Source organism: Dromiciops gliroides, chromosome 4 (assembly GCF_019393635.1).
Source record: "Dromiciops gliroides isolate mDroGli1 chromosome 4, mDroGli1.pri, whole genome shotgun sequence".
NCBI lineage: Eukaryota > Metazoa > Chordata > Mammalia > Microbiotheria > Microbiotheriidae > Dromiciops > Dromiciops gliroides.
Window position 1 is genome coordinate 327,376,862 of NC_057864.1, and position 18,083 is coordinate 327,394,944.

General features: G+C 37.4%; 1 protein-coding gene across 3 annotated transcripts in view; it reads right to left on the reverse strand.

Moving 5' to 3' along the window:
• USP45 (ubiquitin specific peptidase 45) overlaps positions 1 to 18,083 on the reverse strand; it is a 90,109-nt gene that overhangs the window by 26,266 nt on the left and 45,760 nt on the right. For all 3 annotated transcript variants that reach the window (XM_044001355.1, XM_044001354.1, XM_044001356.1), the window contains one exon: positions 2,673 to 2,760. In XM_044001355.1, the coding sequence (XP_043857290.1) occupies positions 2,673 to 2,760 (88 nt within the window). The remainder of the gene's footprint in view (positions 1 to 2,672; positions 2,761 to 18,083) is intronic.

An 18,083-nucleotide genomic window follows, 5' to 3' on the forward strand; every position in this document is an offset into this window, starting at 1 on the left:
TAATTACAAAATATAGTACAGTATTATAGTTAGTAATTTTACCCTGTGACATACTTTATGCTTTGTTGAATAATTTTTAAAAACTACTGGTTGCTAACTTCTGTGTAATAAATATAAAAAAATAATAAAGGTCTACACTAAGCACATATAGTACAGTTTAAAAATGTAATCCATTCATTAGGACTGAAGGCTGGCTGAGAAAGAAGAAAATAGTTACGTATTAGGAAAGCACAGTGAGAATTAACTTGAAGATCTATTTGCTGATGCAGAGTTTACTTTGAAATATGTAAATAATAATAGTAGCAGTAGTAGCTGATGCTTAAAGTGCTTTAAGGTTTGCAAAAGCATTTTATATGAATTCTCTCATTTGAGTCTCAAAACAACAGAAAAGGTAGCTTATTACAGGTATTATTATCTCCATCTGGTAGAAGAGGTAACTGAGGTTCAGATGTGATCCAGAGCTTGGATTTGAACTCAGTTCCCCCGGCTTCAAGTTTAGTATTCTTTTTACTACATTATGCTGCCTCTCACATAATGATTCATATTTATGCAACGTCTTAGAGTTTTCAAAGCATTTCTCTCACATCAACACTATGAGATAAGAATTATAATTACTCTATTTTATAAATAAGAACACAGAGGCTCATAAAGGTTAAGTGAGTTATTCAAAGTCACTCTGCTGGTACTTTGCATGGGTCAGTACCTTGACTCCAAATATATTGATTTTCCTACTCACTATTAGAATTACCAATCCTGTAAGAACTATAGTTTAACATGCCAAAGCACATTAAATAATATACATGTTTTAAAGTTGGGAACAAAAAATGCATAGTATAATCCTATTAAATCTCTCAGTTTATTATCAGAACATTTAAAATAAATGGTTAACATCAATCAACCAGATGCATATTATTAATGCATTAAATAAGAGCAGAGTTAAGTATCTAACAGTTACATAACTGTTATAGAAACCCACCAATTCAAATTCAATTCAAAAAATCCCCCTCTATATTATTCAATTCAACCATAAGGACCCAAACTATATGCAAGGCACTGAGCTAGTTACTAGAAATAAAAACATGAAAGTCTATCCTCAAGCACTTTATGATCTAATGGGCAAAGATAGAAAAGAGATAAGAAAATATAGTACAATACAAAACAGAATGTGATGAATAGCAAGAAGAAATACAAAACAATGCATATAAAGAAGGAAGTAGAAAATACTTTTCACTGAGGTGAAATCGGGGCAGGCTTCATGGAAGAACTAGCACTTGTGCCAAGCCTTTAATAGGCAGAAATGTGAGGTGAGTTTGTTTCAGTGTAGGAAGTCCTGTGTAAGTGTCAGACAGGATGATAGTGTGGTGATGGAAGAATGAAACCACAAAAAAGCTAGTAATCTAGTATGGTTGGAATGCTAGGGCACTCCCAGGTTTTGAATCTGATTAACTGGGGGGGGGGGGGGGGAGGAGATACGACACCATCAATGTTGTGTTGTTGTTGTTCAATTGTTTCAGTTTGACCCTTCATGAATTCTCCCATTTAGGGTTTTCTTGGAGAAGGTACTGGAGTGGTTTGCCATTTCCTTCTCCAGATCATTTTACAGATGAAGAAACGGAGACAAACAGGGTCACTCAGCTAAGGGTCTGAAACCAGATTTGAACTCATGAAGATGAATTTTCCTGACTCCAGGATTCAGCTCAATCGACTGTTCCAGCTAGCTGCCTTGACATCATCAATAGAAACAAGTAGGGGCAGCTAGGTGGTGAAGTAGATAGAGCACCAGCCCTGGATTCAGGAGTAACTGAGTTCAAATCCGGTCTCAGACACTTAACACTTACTAGCTGTGTGACCTTGGGTAAGTCACTTAACCCCAATTGCCCTGGGAAAAAAAAACACCCAAAAACAAACAAACAAAAAAAGAGAAACAAGTAAGTGAACTGGAAGAATAGGTTATATATAGTTACACAGGGAGAATCTTATAGATGGCTAAATGATGTCACAACAGGGTTTTGTGACTTCATGATAAAGTTTAGCTAAAATACATGAATAATCAATATAACAATAATATAAATTAACACTGGTTAGGATAATCTCATGAAGTACATATTTTAGCCCAATTGTTAGAAAATTCTAATCCTACCTCGTTCCCCTCTAATGGAAGTTGGACAAGAAGATAAATTAGGAGCAATAAAGATACAGAGCTGCACTACTTCAGTTCATGACAGTAGAAATTTCTATAACAGTAGAAATGGAAGGGTGTGTGTAAGGCTTAAGGTATAATGATTTTTTTTCTTTGAAGGATATGGTTGCTTTACTGCATGTTGCTTTTTAGCTTTAAAAGAATATTAATTCTTATAGTTATTTTGAAAAAATTCTGTATGAACAAAGTAGGAAAAAATGACTAAAATGTAGGTTTTTTAAAAATTGAAGTTATAAAAATCAATGGACTGCTGCTTATGGCCAGAGGTTATTATACAGTTGTGCCAGAGCGGCAGAAAAATGATCTTGATAAAGAAAATTAAAAGAACCATTTATAAACTCGAGTTCTTTTGAAATTGAATTCTATAACGATATTACATCTCTGCAGGTTACTGTCTACATTATGGAAAATAGGCACATTGGTATTTTTAAAATATACATATTTTAAAAAGAATAATCACAAGAAACTTCACCTTTGTTTCTTCTATCCTCATTGCATCCAGTAAATAATGGAGAAGTTCTTGACTGTCCTGCTGTTGGAAACCTTTAAATCGTGGAGCCCTGTGATTTAAAAAAGGAAAAAAAAGAGGGTAGGGAGAAGAGAAAGAACAATTACTTGATGATGAACAGAACTCTGTATTATATAAAATACTTGAAAATAACAATACCATAAAATAAAAGCTTCAAGAAATATAACACTAGGGGCAGCTAGGTGGCGCAGTGGATAGAGCACTGACCCTGGATTCAGGAGGACCTGAATTCAAATCCTGCCTCAGACACTTGACACTTACTAGCTATGTGACCCTGGGCAAGTCACTTAACCCCAATTGCCTCAACCCCCCCACCAAAAAAAACAAGAAATATAACACTTTTCCCATACTGACAGACTTTTCCTTGGTGTCACATAAAAGTGGATGTGGGACATATGATTATTACAATAAATGAGAAACTATTAGTACACATTACAAAAAATACATAATGTTCAATTTTATAATAACTTAGAAAGAACTATGATTATGAGCTCACTATACTATAGACTCCAAAAAGGGCAAAGGCAATACTTTATTTTTTGCTATGTTTCTTGTCTAGCACCTAGTATGATGCTCTGAACAACAGGTTGGTTTTTTTTACATTTTATTGGAGGAAAAAATGTGCACATTTTAAATCAATAGTCATTCAACATTTTTATTTATTTATTTATTTGTTTGTTTGTTTTGCATGGGGCAATGAGGGTTAAGTGACTTGCCCAGAGTCACACAGCTAGTAAGTGTCAAGTGTCTGAGGACAAATTTGAACTCAGGTCCTCCTGAATCCAGGGTTGGTGCTCTATCCACTGTGCCATCTAGCTGCCCCCTGAACAATAGGTCTTAATAGATGTTTGTTGAAAGGAAATAGTTTCCATATTATTTCCTGCATAATGAAAAATATTTTCTTAAAAACTACTACCACACTAGATGACCTCTCTATAACATTATTTGTCTAGGAAGGTGCTTCAGCTTACTGAAGTTAACAAAAGGACCTAAAAAGCAGTCTGAAAGCATGGACCTCCTCAGAGGTCAATATTTTCAAGAGGCTCCATTGTTAAAATGTAAGTTAATTGTTTCCTAAAACAGTTCAGGAATTTCCCATGACAGATTCTGAATACAGTTGCAATAATAAGAATTTGCATAAGTACTTGAAAATTCTTGGTATCATAACTGCAATTATTTGCCCATCTAGACTTAAAAAGATAAGATAAGAGCCTAAAATATAGGAACTTCATGTGTTTTAAGAAGCAAATTCTGAAGGTTTCTATTTTTTAAGTTTAAAAAAGTAAGTTGTTGGGGCAGCCAGGTGGCGCAGTGGATAGAGCACTGGCCTTGGAGTCAGGAGTACCTGAGTTCAAATGCGGCCTCAGACACTTAACACTTACTAGCTGTGTGACCCTGGGCAAGTCACTTAACCCCAATTGCCTCACTAAAAAAAAAAAAAAAGTTGTTAATAAGCCTTTATGAAGCATTTGCTATGTGCCAAGCATTGTTCTAAATGCTGAGAATACAAATATAAGCAAAAAGAAGACATTACCTGTCCTCAAGAACCTTACATGTTAATGGAGGAAGATAATTAGTTACTCAATAAACATTTACTAAGCATCTACTATATGCCTGGCACTATGCTATGTGCCAGGGATAAGAAAGAGGCAAAAAAATAGTCCCTGCCTTCAAGGAATTTACACTGTAACAGGGGAGCCAAAATGTAAACAAACGTACACAAAGAGAGCTATATACAGTATAAATAGTAAACAATGAAGTAAAGGCACTGGAATTAAGAAATTGGGGAATACTTCCTAAAGAAGAGATTTTAGTTGGAACTTAAACCCAGGAAGGTGAGTAGTCAAGAGTACAGGAAGGGGGCAGCTAGATGGTGCAGTGGATAAAGCAGGGGCCCTGGATTCAGGAGTACCTGAGTTCAAATCTGACCTCAGACACTTAACACTAGCTGTGTGACCCTGGGCAAGTCACTTAACCCCAAATGCCTCACCCCCCCCCAAAAAAAAAGAGTACAGGAAGAACATTCCAGGATGGAAGACAACCAGAGAGAATGTCTGGAGCTTAGAGATGGAGAGTCTTGTTCATGGGATAGTCGGGAGGCCAGTGTCACTGAACTGAAGGGTACGGGAGTAAAATATATGAAAACTAGAAAGGGTGGTGGTATAGGGAATGGGTTATGATGGACTTTGAATATTAAACAATGTTTTATATTTGCTCCCAGAGGCAATAGGAAGCCATTAGGAGCTGAGTAGGTGGAGGGTGTGTGCCATGAATGGACCTGCTTTTTAGGAAAATTATTTTAGTGGTCAAATGGAAGATGGATTGTGGTGGGAAGAGTTGAGGCAAGCAGATCCCAATAGCAGGCTACTGAAATAATTTTGGTGTGAGATGATAAGGGCCTGCACCAGAGTGGTGTCAGTGTCAGAGGAGAGAAGGGAATGTATTTGAGAAATATTGTAAAGTGAAATCAAAAGGCTTTGGATATAGGGGCTGGGGTGTGAGAGATAGTGAGGAGCCAAGAATAAATCCTAGGTTGTAAGTCTGAGGGGCTGGGAGGATGGTGTTGCCCCCTAAAGTAATAGAGAAGGTAGAAGAAGGGGAGGGTTTAAGGGGAAAGATAATGAGTTCCATTTTGGACATACTGAGTCTAAGATGTCTACTGGACATCCAGTTTGAGATATCTGCAGGGCATCTGAATATGGCAAGACTGGAATTCAGCAGACTGGGATAGGAAAGGAAGATTTGAAAATCATCAGCAGAGAGATGATAATTAAATCCATGAGAGCTTTTGAGATCACTAAGTGAAGTAGTATAGAGGGAAAAGAGGGGGACCCAGGACAGAACCCTGTAGGATACCTATAATTAATTACAGGGCATGATCTAGAGGAAGATTCAACAAAGGAGACAAAGAAGAAGCAGTCAGATAGGTAAGAGGGAAATCAGGAGAATGGTGCCCCAAAAATCTAGAGACAGAGCACTTCTAGGAGGAGAGAGTGATCAAAAGTATCATAGGCTGCAGAGAGGTTCAGGAGAATGAGAACTGAGAAAAGGCCACTGGATTTGGCAACTAAGAGATCACTGATAACTGGAAAAAGATTCAGTGGGATGGTTAGGTTGGAAGCCAGATTGTAAGGGGTTAAGAGTGAGAGGAGAGAAAGCGGGGCACCTATTGTAGATAGCCTTTTCAAGGAGTTTAGCTACAAAATGAAGAAGAGAGAGAGGATGATAGCATGTATAGAAGAGTCAAGTGCGGAGTTCTTTTCAGGATAGGCAAGACAAGGGCATATGTGTAGGCAGTGGGAAATAAGCCAGTAGAAAGAAATACTGAAAATAAGTGTGTGTGTGTGTAGGGGGGAAATAAGTGAAAAAGTGAGGGTAACACAGGGAGCAATCTTCTGGAAGAAATGGGGTGGAATAGGATTGCTTGAACAAGTAGAAGGATTAGTCTTGGTGAGGAGTAAGGCCACTTTATCACGTGAGTTGGTTGAAGTGGCAGAAGGCACCTGCATGGCAAAAGGCCTAAATTTTTCTGTAAAATATGAGGCAAGATTCTCAGCTGAGAGAGTGGGGGGACAGGGAATCATGGTAGATTTGCAAAGGGATGAAAAAGTCTGGAAGAATGGTTGTGGAGAGTAGGATAGTGAATCAATAAGGAAGATATAGTAGGATTGCCCAACAGCAGTGAGGGCCCAATTGAGATATATAACATAAATTTATGGTGGATCCAGTTCAAATGGTGAGGTGACTTTCTCTACCTTCATTTAATCAAAACAATACAGGTTTTACCTCAAACCTAGCATACTGGAAAAGATAATAAAAGACTTGAAAGGTTAAAGACAGACAGTAATAAACTGGTTAACCAGTAACACTGGTTAACTTGTGTAATGATCCAGCCATTCTGGAAAGCAATTTGGAATTATTCTAAAAAAGTGACTATAAAATGTTTATTCTTTGACTCCAGGGAGGTAAACAAAAAGAAAAGGTCCTATAAGTGCCAAAATCTTCATAGAAACACTTTTTAGTAATAAAGAACTGGAAATAGATACTCATCAAGTGGTAAATAACTAAATAAATTATGGTACATGAATATAATGCAATAATACTGCCCAGTTAAAAAATAATATGTATAGTGACTATATACAATGTCAAAGATACTGTCATCTTCACAGCCATTTGGGCTCTCAATGTAGATATTAAGCTCAATTCCTCATTCTCTTTTACTTCCCTGCCCTCCCCCTTGCCATGTCTCATTGTTTCTATCTTTCTAATAATAACTGTTGTATATGCCCCATTTTTCCTCTGATGATATTACCACCTTTGGTGTAAGATACCTGACCTATTACAGTTGCTTGCTCCCTGTTCTTCCTGTCTCAAGTCCCTCCCCACTCAGCTGTCAAAATAATCTTCCTAAAGTACAGGTTAATGTCATACCATGTAATAAACTCCCCTGGCTCCTTCCTGCCTCCAGGATTAAATATAAAATCCTCTTTTTGGCTTATAAAGCCCTTCCTAACCTACCAGTCTTCTTAACCCATAATTCACACCCATGTACTCTGGTCTCCTTGTGGTTCCTTGCATACAACACCCCACCTCCTGACTCCAGGCATTTTCACTGGCTGTCCCTCACACCTAGAACTCTCTCCTTCATCCTTACATTGCGGCTGCCTTCAGGTCTCAGCTATAGTTGCACCTTCTTTAAAATGCCATTTCCAATTCTTTAAGATTACCTCCAACTTTTATGTATCTTGTTTCTACAGTCATTTGTATGTTATCTTCCCCATTAGATAGTGAGCTCCTTGAGAGCAGTAACTGTTTTCTGCCTTTCTTTGTATTCCTAGAGCTTAATATAGTGCCTGGGACATAGGCACTTAAAAAAATGCTTGTTGGTTGACTAAACTACTGTAAATGGAAAGAAAAGAAAACAACAACTGAATAGTGTAATAATAATGACCCAGAGAATTGAGGGCTAAGGGCATGGAACATAGCAGACTTGGTTAATGTGTTGTATGGTTTTATGGCACTGCTTTTTCTGCATTCTTTTTTTATTCTTTGTTTAGAAATTAAGGTGAGATGAAAATGAAAGATAATTCTTAAAAATAAAAAAAAAGGAAATCCAAGGAACTAGAATATCTTTTTATATCATGATTTGAACAAATTCTTTTAGCTGTTATCTTTTTGTGGCCATTACAAAATTCAACCTGCTTTCATACTTCATTGCTGGCACCATACAACAGGTTTCTGTACATTGGGACTAGCTTCCATATGTCATCACATCTGTGAATGGTCAACACAACTTACCATCTTAGAGGCCTCCACTTTTGCCAGAAGCATGTTTTACACGAAACAAGCACATCTTTTAGCTGTCAGATTTGTATCATCAATGTGTTCTAATTTTTCTTTATTTTTATAATTTTTTTTACCCAATAATATTGTTTTGCTTTCCAGATAAAACTACAGGTTTTTGTTTTTCTGGTTTTGGGGGGTTTTTGGGTGGAGGGAGGTGAAGAAAGAGTGGGAAGAATGTGGTTAAGAATGAAAGATCACTAAGAAGACTTTTATCAATGAGAGAGCTGCCCTCAATTTTTTTGGTAACAGTGCTTTGGTACTATATAAGAATTTCTCAAAAGTATGTAGAATGTCACATTTCAAAAGAAAAAAAAAGCGCTTTAATTCACATTTATGTAGCACTTTATAGGTGACCAAACTTTACTTAGAAACTATTAAGATACTGTAGACATATTAGTTTGCTTTTTTTTTTTTAAAGTGAGGCAATTGGGGTTAAGTGACTTGCCCAAGGTCACACAGCTAGTAAGTGTTAAGTGTCTGAGGCCGAATTTGAACTCAGGTACTCCTGACTCCAGGGCCAGTGCTCTATCCACTGCGCCATCTAGCTGCTCCATAGTTTGCTTTTTACTTAGAAAGTGACATTTCTAAGTATCTCTTGTATTCACTCCCTCCTCCTAACTCTTGTAGCAACCACTGTAGGCAGAGACTTTATCACCTCCACTACCGAAGTAGCCTTCTAACTGGTCTCCCTATCTCAAGTCTCTTCCTACTCCTAATCCATCCATCAAAACAGCTGCCAAAGTGATTTTCCTAAGACATAGTTCTGACCATGTCACACCACCTACTCATATATACACTGGTATTAAACTTTGCTTCGTAACCTGGACCCTTGCTACATTTTAAATATTTTTATATTTTTCTCCTTTTCATTCACTCTGTGGTCTGATCACCCTGGACTTCACACATGAAACTATCTCCTGCCTCTCTGCCTTTGTACTTGCTGTCCTCCAAGTTTGGGATGCTCTCCCTCTTCACCTCTGCCTTTTAGAATCCTTGGCTTCCTTCAAGATTCAATTCTAGTACCATCTCCTCAGAGCAGGCCTTTTCAGGTCTCTCCAGCTTCTAGTACCTTTCCCTCTAAGATTATCTTATCTAACACATCTGAAAGTAAGGAACTTTTTTTTTGCCACCCCTCCCCACCTTCTTTTTTTGTATCTCCAGCACTTAAGATTCCTGGAACCCAGTATGGGTTCAATAAATGCTTATTTGGTTTTTACAGATCTGACCAGGTCTTTCTTCTACTCAATCAACTCCAGTGATTTTCTCTCAACTCTAGGATAAAATATGATCCCTTCTGCTATTTAGCTTTTAGAAGTCTTACATAACCTGGCCCTAAACTCTTTCTAGCTCACTAAACAAACTCCTTCTGCACTCTGCAATCTAGCCAAATTGGCCTTCTCTCTGTTACTCAGAAAATTTATCTCCAGTCTTTCTCTCTGGGTTTCCCTCATATCTGGAATGCAATCACTCCTCACTTCTGCCTCAAATGCCACCTTCTCCATGAAGCTTTTCTTGAAACCAATTATTAGTGTCTTCTCTCTCTGATTTCCTTGTATTTATTCTGTAAATACTTACATATGTACATAATGTCTCCCCTGATAGAATGTAAGCTCCTTGAAGGTAGAAATGGTTTCATTTTTTTCATTGTATCTCCAGCATCTAGCTTAGTGCCTGGCAAAAAAGCAGACACTTAATAAATAAATAATTGAACCTATGCAGGTGACCTTCAAATCTTTATGTCCAGTCTTTCTCCTGAACTCTAGATGTACTTCTCTAATTGCTTATTTAATATTTCAGAATTAATGTCTTATAGGCACCTAAAATTCAACAAGTGCTAAACTAATCTCCACCCTCCCCCACAGCCCAGAACCTTTAAATTTCTTATTTTTGTTAAGGGCACCACAATCCTTCTAGTTGTCCAGATTTGCAACCACAGTCATGCTCCAGTTTTCACTCTCCTTCACCTAAATATTACATACTTAATCAGCTGTCAAATCTTTCCATTTCTACCTCCACAAAAACCTGCCTCTTCTCTGTATTCACATGGCCACCAACCTCACTCTTTATCATCTCTCAGATAAGATTACAGTTATGGCCTTCTTGGTCTCCCCCTCCCTCAAATCTCTCTCTACTCCAATCCATCTTCTACACAGCTGTCAAGGTAATGTTTTTAAAGTGTAGTTTTGACAATGTAAATTCCCCACTCCATAAATCACTTCAATGGCTCCCTCTAGGATAAAATATTAATTCCTCTGTTTAGCTTTTAAAGACAATTAATTACAAGGGTCAGCTAGGTGGCGCAGTGGATAGAGCACTGGCCTTGGATTCAGGAGGTCCTGAGTTCGAATCCAGCCTCAGACACTTGACACTAGCTATGTGACCCTGGGCAAGTCACTTAACCCCAATTGCCCCACCACAAAAAAAAAAAAAAGAAAGGAAGAAAGAAAAAGAAAAAAAATAAAGACAATTATAATTTGGCTCCAAATGATCTTTTAAAAACCTTCCTATTAATTACCCTACCCCCACCCCCACCCCACCCCCAGCAACCTAAGATCACCAAATTGGTCTTCTTGCTATTCCTCATATACCACACTTCATCCAAAATTCTATCAATCATTTCTATTCCTTTACAATGGCTTTAATACACTTGTACCTCCCTCACTGTTGCCTTTTAGTCTCCTGTTTCCTTCAAAATTGTTAAAGAAATACCAAGTGAATCAATTCTTCCCTATCTCCTGTTAGCAACCTCAATTAGTTGCTAATACCATCCCCTTGAAAATAACTTTGTATATACCTGCATTCACTTCTCTGGATAAATGTTTTCCCCTAGTAGAAGACAGGGAATGTTTCATTTTTGCCTTTTGCCCAGTTTCTAGTATACACGTAGCATGGCTTACTGAATTTTTCTTGAGTGACTGAAGTTTGTTCAAGATTTATTTAGTTCAATAGCTGTAAGCAATAACTTTAGATATAGTAAAAGTGTATGGATTTCATTTATAATCATATTTCTGAGATGGAAAAACAAACACACTTTTGGTATTCTATATGAGTGGGATGGGAAGTACACCCACTGACCCCTGTAATAGAGACTCGAGGAGAAAGGAGGCCAAAGCATTGATTTTATTTCTTTCGAAAGAAAGGTGCACCACACTCACTGGGACAACCAGGAGGTGTGACACACCGGGATTAGGAAACCAAGCAGTTTTTATACTCTTTACAGACATCTAATTTGAGCAAACTGCGGTAATTGGGTTCAGCAATAAATCATTCTCCTGGAATGTTCAGCGATAACTCTCTCTCCTGGGTTGTTAGATTATTTTGTAAAATTTTCTGTTTCTGCAACAATGTATCATGTCTACATAATGTCTCGGTGCAGACTCTATGAAGCAATTTTTTTTTTTACATATAAGGTATTTTATTTTTTCTGTTACATGTAAAGATAGTTCTCAACTTTTGTTTATACAAGCTTTACAATTTCAGATTTTTCTCCCTCCCTCCCCTCCCTCCCCCCTCCCCTAGACAGCAGGTAATCTGATATAGGTTATATCTATATATCTATATACATATATATATATATATATACACACACACACACACATATATATACACATAATAACATTAATCCTATTTCTTCATTAATCCTGTTACAAGAGAAAAAATCAGAGCAGTGATGCAAAACCTCAAAATAGAAAAAAAAACCAACAGCACCCAAAACAAAAGAAATAGTATGGTTCAATCAGCATCTATACTCCACAGTTCTTTTTTTTTTTTCCTTGGATTTGGAGATCCTCTTCTATCATGAATTCCCTGGAACTCTTCTGTACCATTGCATTGGTGAGAAGAATATAGTCCATTATGAAGCAATTTTTAAGTTGATATGCCTATATTTAGAAAGGGGGATAGTAGCTTCCCATTATTGCCTCTCTCTAGAGAAAAAACAGAGAGAGAAATAGGGGGCTCTAAGGGGCTTTAAGACTTTGAAATCAGATCACTAGGCCGAAGGGGGGGGGGCACTTTCCATCTCAGTGGAGGGTCATATCCCTATGTCCCTCTCATATAGAACTTCTTATGATGCTTGATTCATCCTCCTCAATCTCAACCTTTTAAAAGACATGTGAAGGGGACTACTAGGTGGCACAATGGATAGAGCACCAGCCCTGGATTCAGGAGGACCTGAGTTCAAATCTGACCTCAGGCATTTGACACTTACTAGCTGTGTGACCCTGGGCAAGTCACTTAACCCCAATAGCCTCACCCTAAAAAAACAAACAAAAAACCCCCCAAAATGTTCAAGTCTCCTCCATCTAAAAAATAAAAATCCCAAAACCCTTCATTAGAACCAATCATCCTCTCAAGCCAGATCTCTCATGCCTTTCTCAGTCAAGACCTTGAAGAAGCTGTTTTTACTTGCTGCCTCTACTTCCTCTGCCCTCTCTCAATTCTCAACCTTTTGGAATCTGGCTTCTAACTTCACTACTCAACTCAAACTGTTCTCCCCAGTCACAAATGATCTTTTAATAGCCCAATCTGATGATTTTTTTCTCAGTTTGAATCCTTCTTATTTATGACACTAGGGACCAAACCTCTCTTCTTGGATACTCTGTTTTTGTAGCACTATTTTCTTCAGTACTTATAATATTTGTCTGACCATTTCTTTTTGTTTACTTCTTTTCAGTTTTCCAGTTGGCTCATTATCCATACTATACCTACTAACTGTGGGTTTTCCCCAAGGTTCTTAGTCCTTCTTTTCTCCGAAACACTACTGGTAACGTCATTAGCTCCCATGGATTTAACTATTATCTCTATGAAAATGACTCAAATATTTTATCTTCAGTCTTTGTCTCTCCCATGGGGTTTCTGTCCTATGTCACCAACTGCCATTTCAAACCAGATGACTAGTCAACAACTTAAATCCAACATATTCAAAACTCACTGTCCCCCCAAATCCAATGTTTCCAGACTTTCCTATTTCTGCCAAAGATACCCCCATCCTTCCAGTTGCCCAGTTCCATAATATCTGCAACATCCTGGCCTTTTCACTCCATACTGAATCAGTTGCCAAATCCTTCACATTTCTACCTTCATATCTATTGACCTCTTCTCTCCATCTATACAGCTACTATCTTAGTTCAGGCTCTTATCACCTCTTGCCTAGATTATTGCAATAGCCTTTTATTTGTTGTCCCTTCCTCAAATCTCTCACCCCTCCACTCCATTCTACAACACTCCTGCCAAAATACTTTCCCGTAAGCACAGATCTAACCATATTCCTCTCTTACGCAATCAACTCTGGTGGCTTCTTATTGCCTCTAGAATAAAAGATACTGGGGGCAGCTAGGTGGCACAGTGGATAAAGCACTGGCTCTGGATTCAGGAGGACCTGAGTTCAAATCCGACCTCAGACACTTGGCACTAGCTGTGTGACCCATGGCAAGTCACTTAACCCTCACTGCCCCCACCAAAATAAATAAATAAATAAATTTGTAGAATAAAAGATACTCCTCTAAATACCTTTTAAAGCCTTATACAAGCTGGCTCCAACTTATCTTTCTAGCTTAATTGGACGGTATTTCCTCTTACATGCTTTGATCTAGCCAAACTGGACTTCTATTGCTCATATAGGAGACTGCATCTTCCAACTCCAGCTCTTTGAGTTGGCCATCCTATAGGCCTATAATGTACTGCCTCTTTACCTCCCTCTTATAAAGCCCCTCTCTTTCTTTAGGATGCAGATTAAACACTGTTTTCTGCATGAAATCCTCATCTCTCCAAATACTAGTGCCCTCCCTCCCTCCCAAACTACTGTGTATATATTTGTATTCATTTATTTTGTGCTATATGTATTTATTTATTTATTTGTGGGGCAACGAGGGTTAAGTGAATTGCCCAGAGTCACACAGCTGGTAAGTGTCTAGTGTCTAAAGCCGAATTTGAACTCAGGTCCTCCTGAATCCAGGGCTGGTGCTTTTTCCACTGTGCCACCTAGTTGCCCCGCTATATGTATTTATATATGTATTTGTTGTCTTCCCCATTAGAATATAAGCTCCTTGAAAGTTTGTTCATTCTTCATATTTCCCTGGTGCACAGTAAGTACTTAATGCTTTTTGAATGCTATGAAAGGAATAAGAGAATGAGAAAGGTGTGCAATATAATGTCAACTATCCCAAGATGCTCCTTGATACAAACCACCATTGTTTTAACACCAATACTCTCCTAATGGTGCTATATAGCTCCAAATGATGTCACATTTAATATATAATTCTGAATAATGGGACATCATAGAATTATAGGATCATAGCATAGTGAACTAGGCAATAGAAGTGGAATCAGGAAGTCCTGGGTTGAAATCCTGCTTCAGACATTTACTGTGTGATATTGGGAAAATCACTTAACTTCTCTGTGCCTCAGTTTCCTCATCTGTAAAATTTTACAGTTGAAATGATCGCTGATGTCCCTTCCAGCTCTTCACTATAACCCTATGCTCCTCTGAAGAATCAAAATTATAGGTGATGTGAAGAGCATTGAAGGGATACATGGTGAGACTAAGTAAATTGCAGCATATTTCCAATAATAACATGAGTCATTATAACAGTTGAAAAAGTTTTAAATGGTCAATAACTGGCAGCATCATAAAGTAGAAAGCATGGTGAACTTGGAGCCACAGGACCTGAGTGAGGTGTAAAACCCAGCTTTGACACTCATTAGCTATGCGATTTCATTTAGCAATTCATTTAACCTATATAGGCCTCAGTTTCTTCACCTGTAAACTGTGGGAACTGGACTAGATAGCCTCTAAAGGTCCTTCCAGCTTCATATCTCTAATGGTCTTATGATGGTTTAGCACTTAGCACACTGCCTGGAATATAGCAGGAACTTAATAAATGCTTAATGACTGAATGACAACTTAAATTGTTCCTCATATAAAGTCAATCAAATCTAACAAAATAAAACATGCATTCTTTTACTACAGAAAATTTGGTCAGTCATAAAGTCTCCACATAAGTCAAAAGTCTGTGGTCTTAATACCCAGAATAGTGGAAAACAAACAGAAGGGCCCTATAGCTATGTTCACAATCTGGCCCAACAAAGGCTTGACAGCTGCAACACTAACAAAATTAACAGTGGATGAATTAGTACCAGACAACAAACAGTTATTATGAGAAGAATTACTCTTTTCCTTTTCCCTTTCAAAAAGTTCCTTAAAAATTCTTGTTCATATAGTAATCAGATATAATATGAAGATACACTTTTAAAATATGTCCCCCAAAAAGTCCTACTTATTCAAGACAAAGAGGTCATTGGGGTGATAGGAATTGTCCTGCTGATGTTATATACAGGGTACCCCAAAAATTTTGGTGCAGTTTTAAGCTTTAGCAACTTCCGTAGCTTAAAACAGCACTGGGATGTCTGGAGCATCCTGTATAAAATCTAACACTATAAATGTTTAAGCTTATTGGAAAGGGATATGAACTGCTTTGTCTTCTTACCAATTAAGTATACTATTGTTTACTATTGCAAATTCTGCTTCCTATTTGTCCTTTTTTCTTCCAAAGTATCTGACAAGCTTAATTTGGAATGATTCAAAAATCTAAGCAGAGAAATTCTATAGATAGCAAGAACTATAAAAATCAAGTGGTCTTTTTGTGTTTGAAACAGCCTGTTAAACATCTACACTGATTCTTTTCCATTTTTATTATTATAAAAAATGATTAAATAATCAGTGTTTAAAATGGCTGAGGAAACTGACAGCTCTGAAATGTAAAATCACCTGGTTCCTACTCCAAGAAGAATTCAAGGTTAATAATGATCCTGTACGGGGGCAGCTAGATGGCGCAGTGGTTAAAGTGCTGGCCCTGGATTCAGGAGTACCCGAGTTCAAATCCAGCCTCAGACACTTAACACTTACTAGCTGTGTGACCCTGGGCAAGTCACTTAACCCCCATTGCCCCGCAAAAAAAAAACAACAAACAAAACAAAACAAATAATGATCCTGTACTCAGTGAGATACTCTATGATGTCCTTTGTTTTGCATTTATGACACCATTTGAGCTAGAGATGAGAACTTCTTTTCACCTAAATAAATAACTATACTATCATGATCCAAGAAAATAAGGGAATTTTGATCTTCTGTTGCTCGTAGATTTTTTTGGTAGAAAGTATAGGTAAAAATATCCATTCCTCTACGACAAACAAAATAGCTACAGCATTTATTACCTAAGCAAATATTACTACAGGTTGTTATAACCTTACAATTTTATAGGTTATTATAATGCAAGCTGAGGTTACATTAGAAACCCCAAATTTCAATTGGTATAGGCACTCTTTCACAAGCAAAAATAAAATGCATATATACAATTTAAAAGCAGTTTTTTCTGCTCTTTCATAATAATAAAAGTTTACATTTATGTAATGCTTTAAAATTGACCAAATCCATTTTCTATACATTCCTTCAATTCAACCTTATGAATCAGAGAATAAAGATATTATTAGCTCCATTTTTTTTTTGGTGAGGCAATTGGGGTTAAGTGACTTGCCCAGGGTCACACAGCTAGTAAGTGTTAAGAGTCTGAGGCCAGATTTGAACTCAGGTACTCCTGACTCCAAGGCCGGTGCTCTATCCACTGCACCACCTAGCTGCCCCAGCTCCATTTTTCAAATGAGAATATTGAGGTAAATAAATGATCCAGGTCATACAGCTACTATGTGGCTGGGCTGGAACTGAAATCTAAATCTTGCACTAGTGTATCTAATGTCTATAGGATATGAAGGATAAGATATGGTCTACCTCTCAAAAATTTTTTAATTGTTGTTTTTGTTTTTTATACCACAAGTATACTTTATGTCAAGCTAAAATAATTATTCCATTATTAAAAAGAAAAAAAATTAAGCAAAAGCAACAGATGTAATTATCTAAAAAGCCAATTACATAACACTGTCATCTGAAGTCACCAACCTTTTTCCAAATATGAAGGAAGTGTATTTCATCATCCATTCTTCATGATACCAATCTTCCAAGGAAATTAAACATACACACACACACACACACACACACAGTGGGAGGATGGATGACTGAGAGGGAAGAAATAGCAGGACAATGTTATAGCTTCCAATTTGAATTAGATTAGTCAAGGATTTAGAGAAAGATTTTAGAGAACTATACAGAAGGTCCAAAGAAGAAAAAAATCTAGCCCTATTTCTTAAGTGATGGGTGGACGCCCTTGTAACCAAAAGCTCTTCTTCCTATGTTGCTTACCCACCTGCTTCATAAAAGTGCGCATAGACAAGGGCCAAGTCCAAGATGAAAGAAGTAGTCAGTAAACATTTATCAAGTGCCTACTATGTGCCAGGCATTGTGCTAAGTGTTGGGGATACATCAAAAGGCTCTCTCAAGGAGTACATAGCTTAACAGAAGAGACAAGTACATAACAATATACAGACAAGATCTATAGAGGATAAATTGGAGATAATCACAGAAGGAAGACAGTAGCATTAAGGGGGATCATGAAAGACACCTTGTAAAAGGTGGGATTTTAGTTAGGAAATGGGGATGAGAACGTAGAGAATTCCAGGTATGGGGGATAGCTAGTGAAAATGTATGTAGAAAGGAAATGGAGTGTCCATATGTGACAAACACCAAAGAGGCCAGTGTCACTGGATAGTAGGGAAGGAGGAGTATGGTATAAGAAGAAGGAAAATGTAGAAACTACTAAGGCATCTGAAGATCCTTTGTGTGGGTTCTCACTTCTAAAATCAGGTACTGCCCTGGTGCTTCAGACTTTTCTTTTAAAAATTAATGAAAAAGCAAAATTTAACAATTCCAAAAGACTCATGATAGAAAATTCTACTGACATCTAGAGAAAGAACTATGGAATCTGAATGCAGATTGAGACACACTATTTTCACTTTTTTTTCTTTCTCATGGTTTTCCCCTTTTGTTCTGATTTTTCCTTCACAACAAGACTAATATGGAAGTTTGTTTAACATGATTGTACATATATAACCTATATC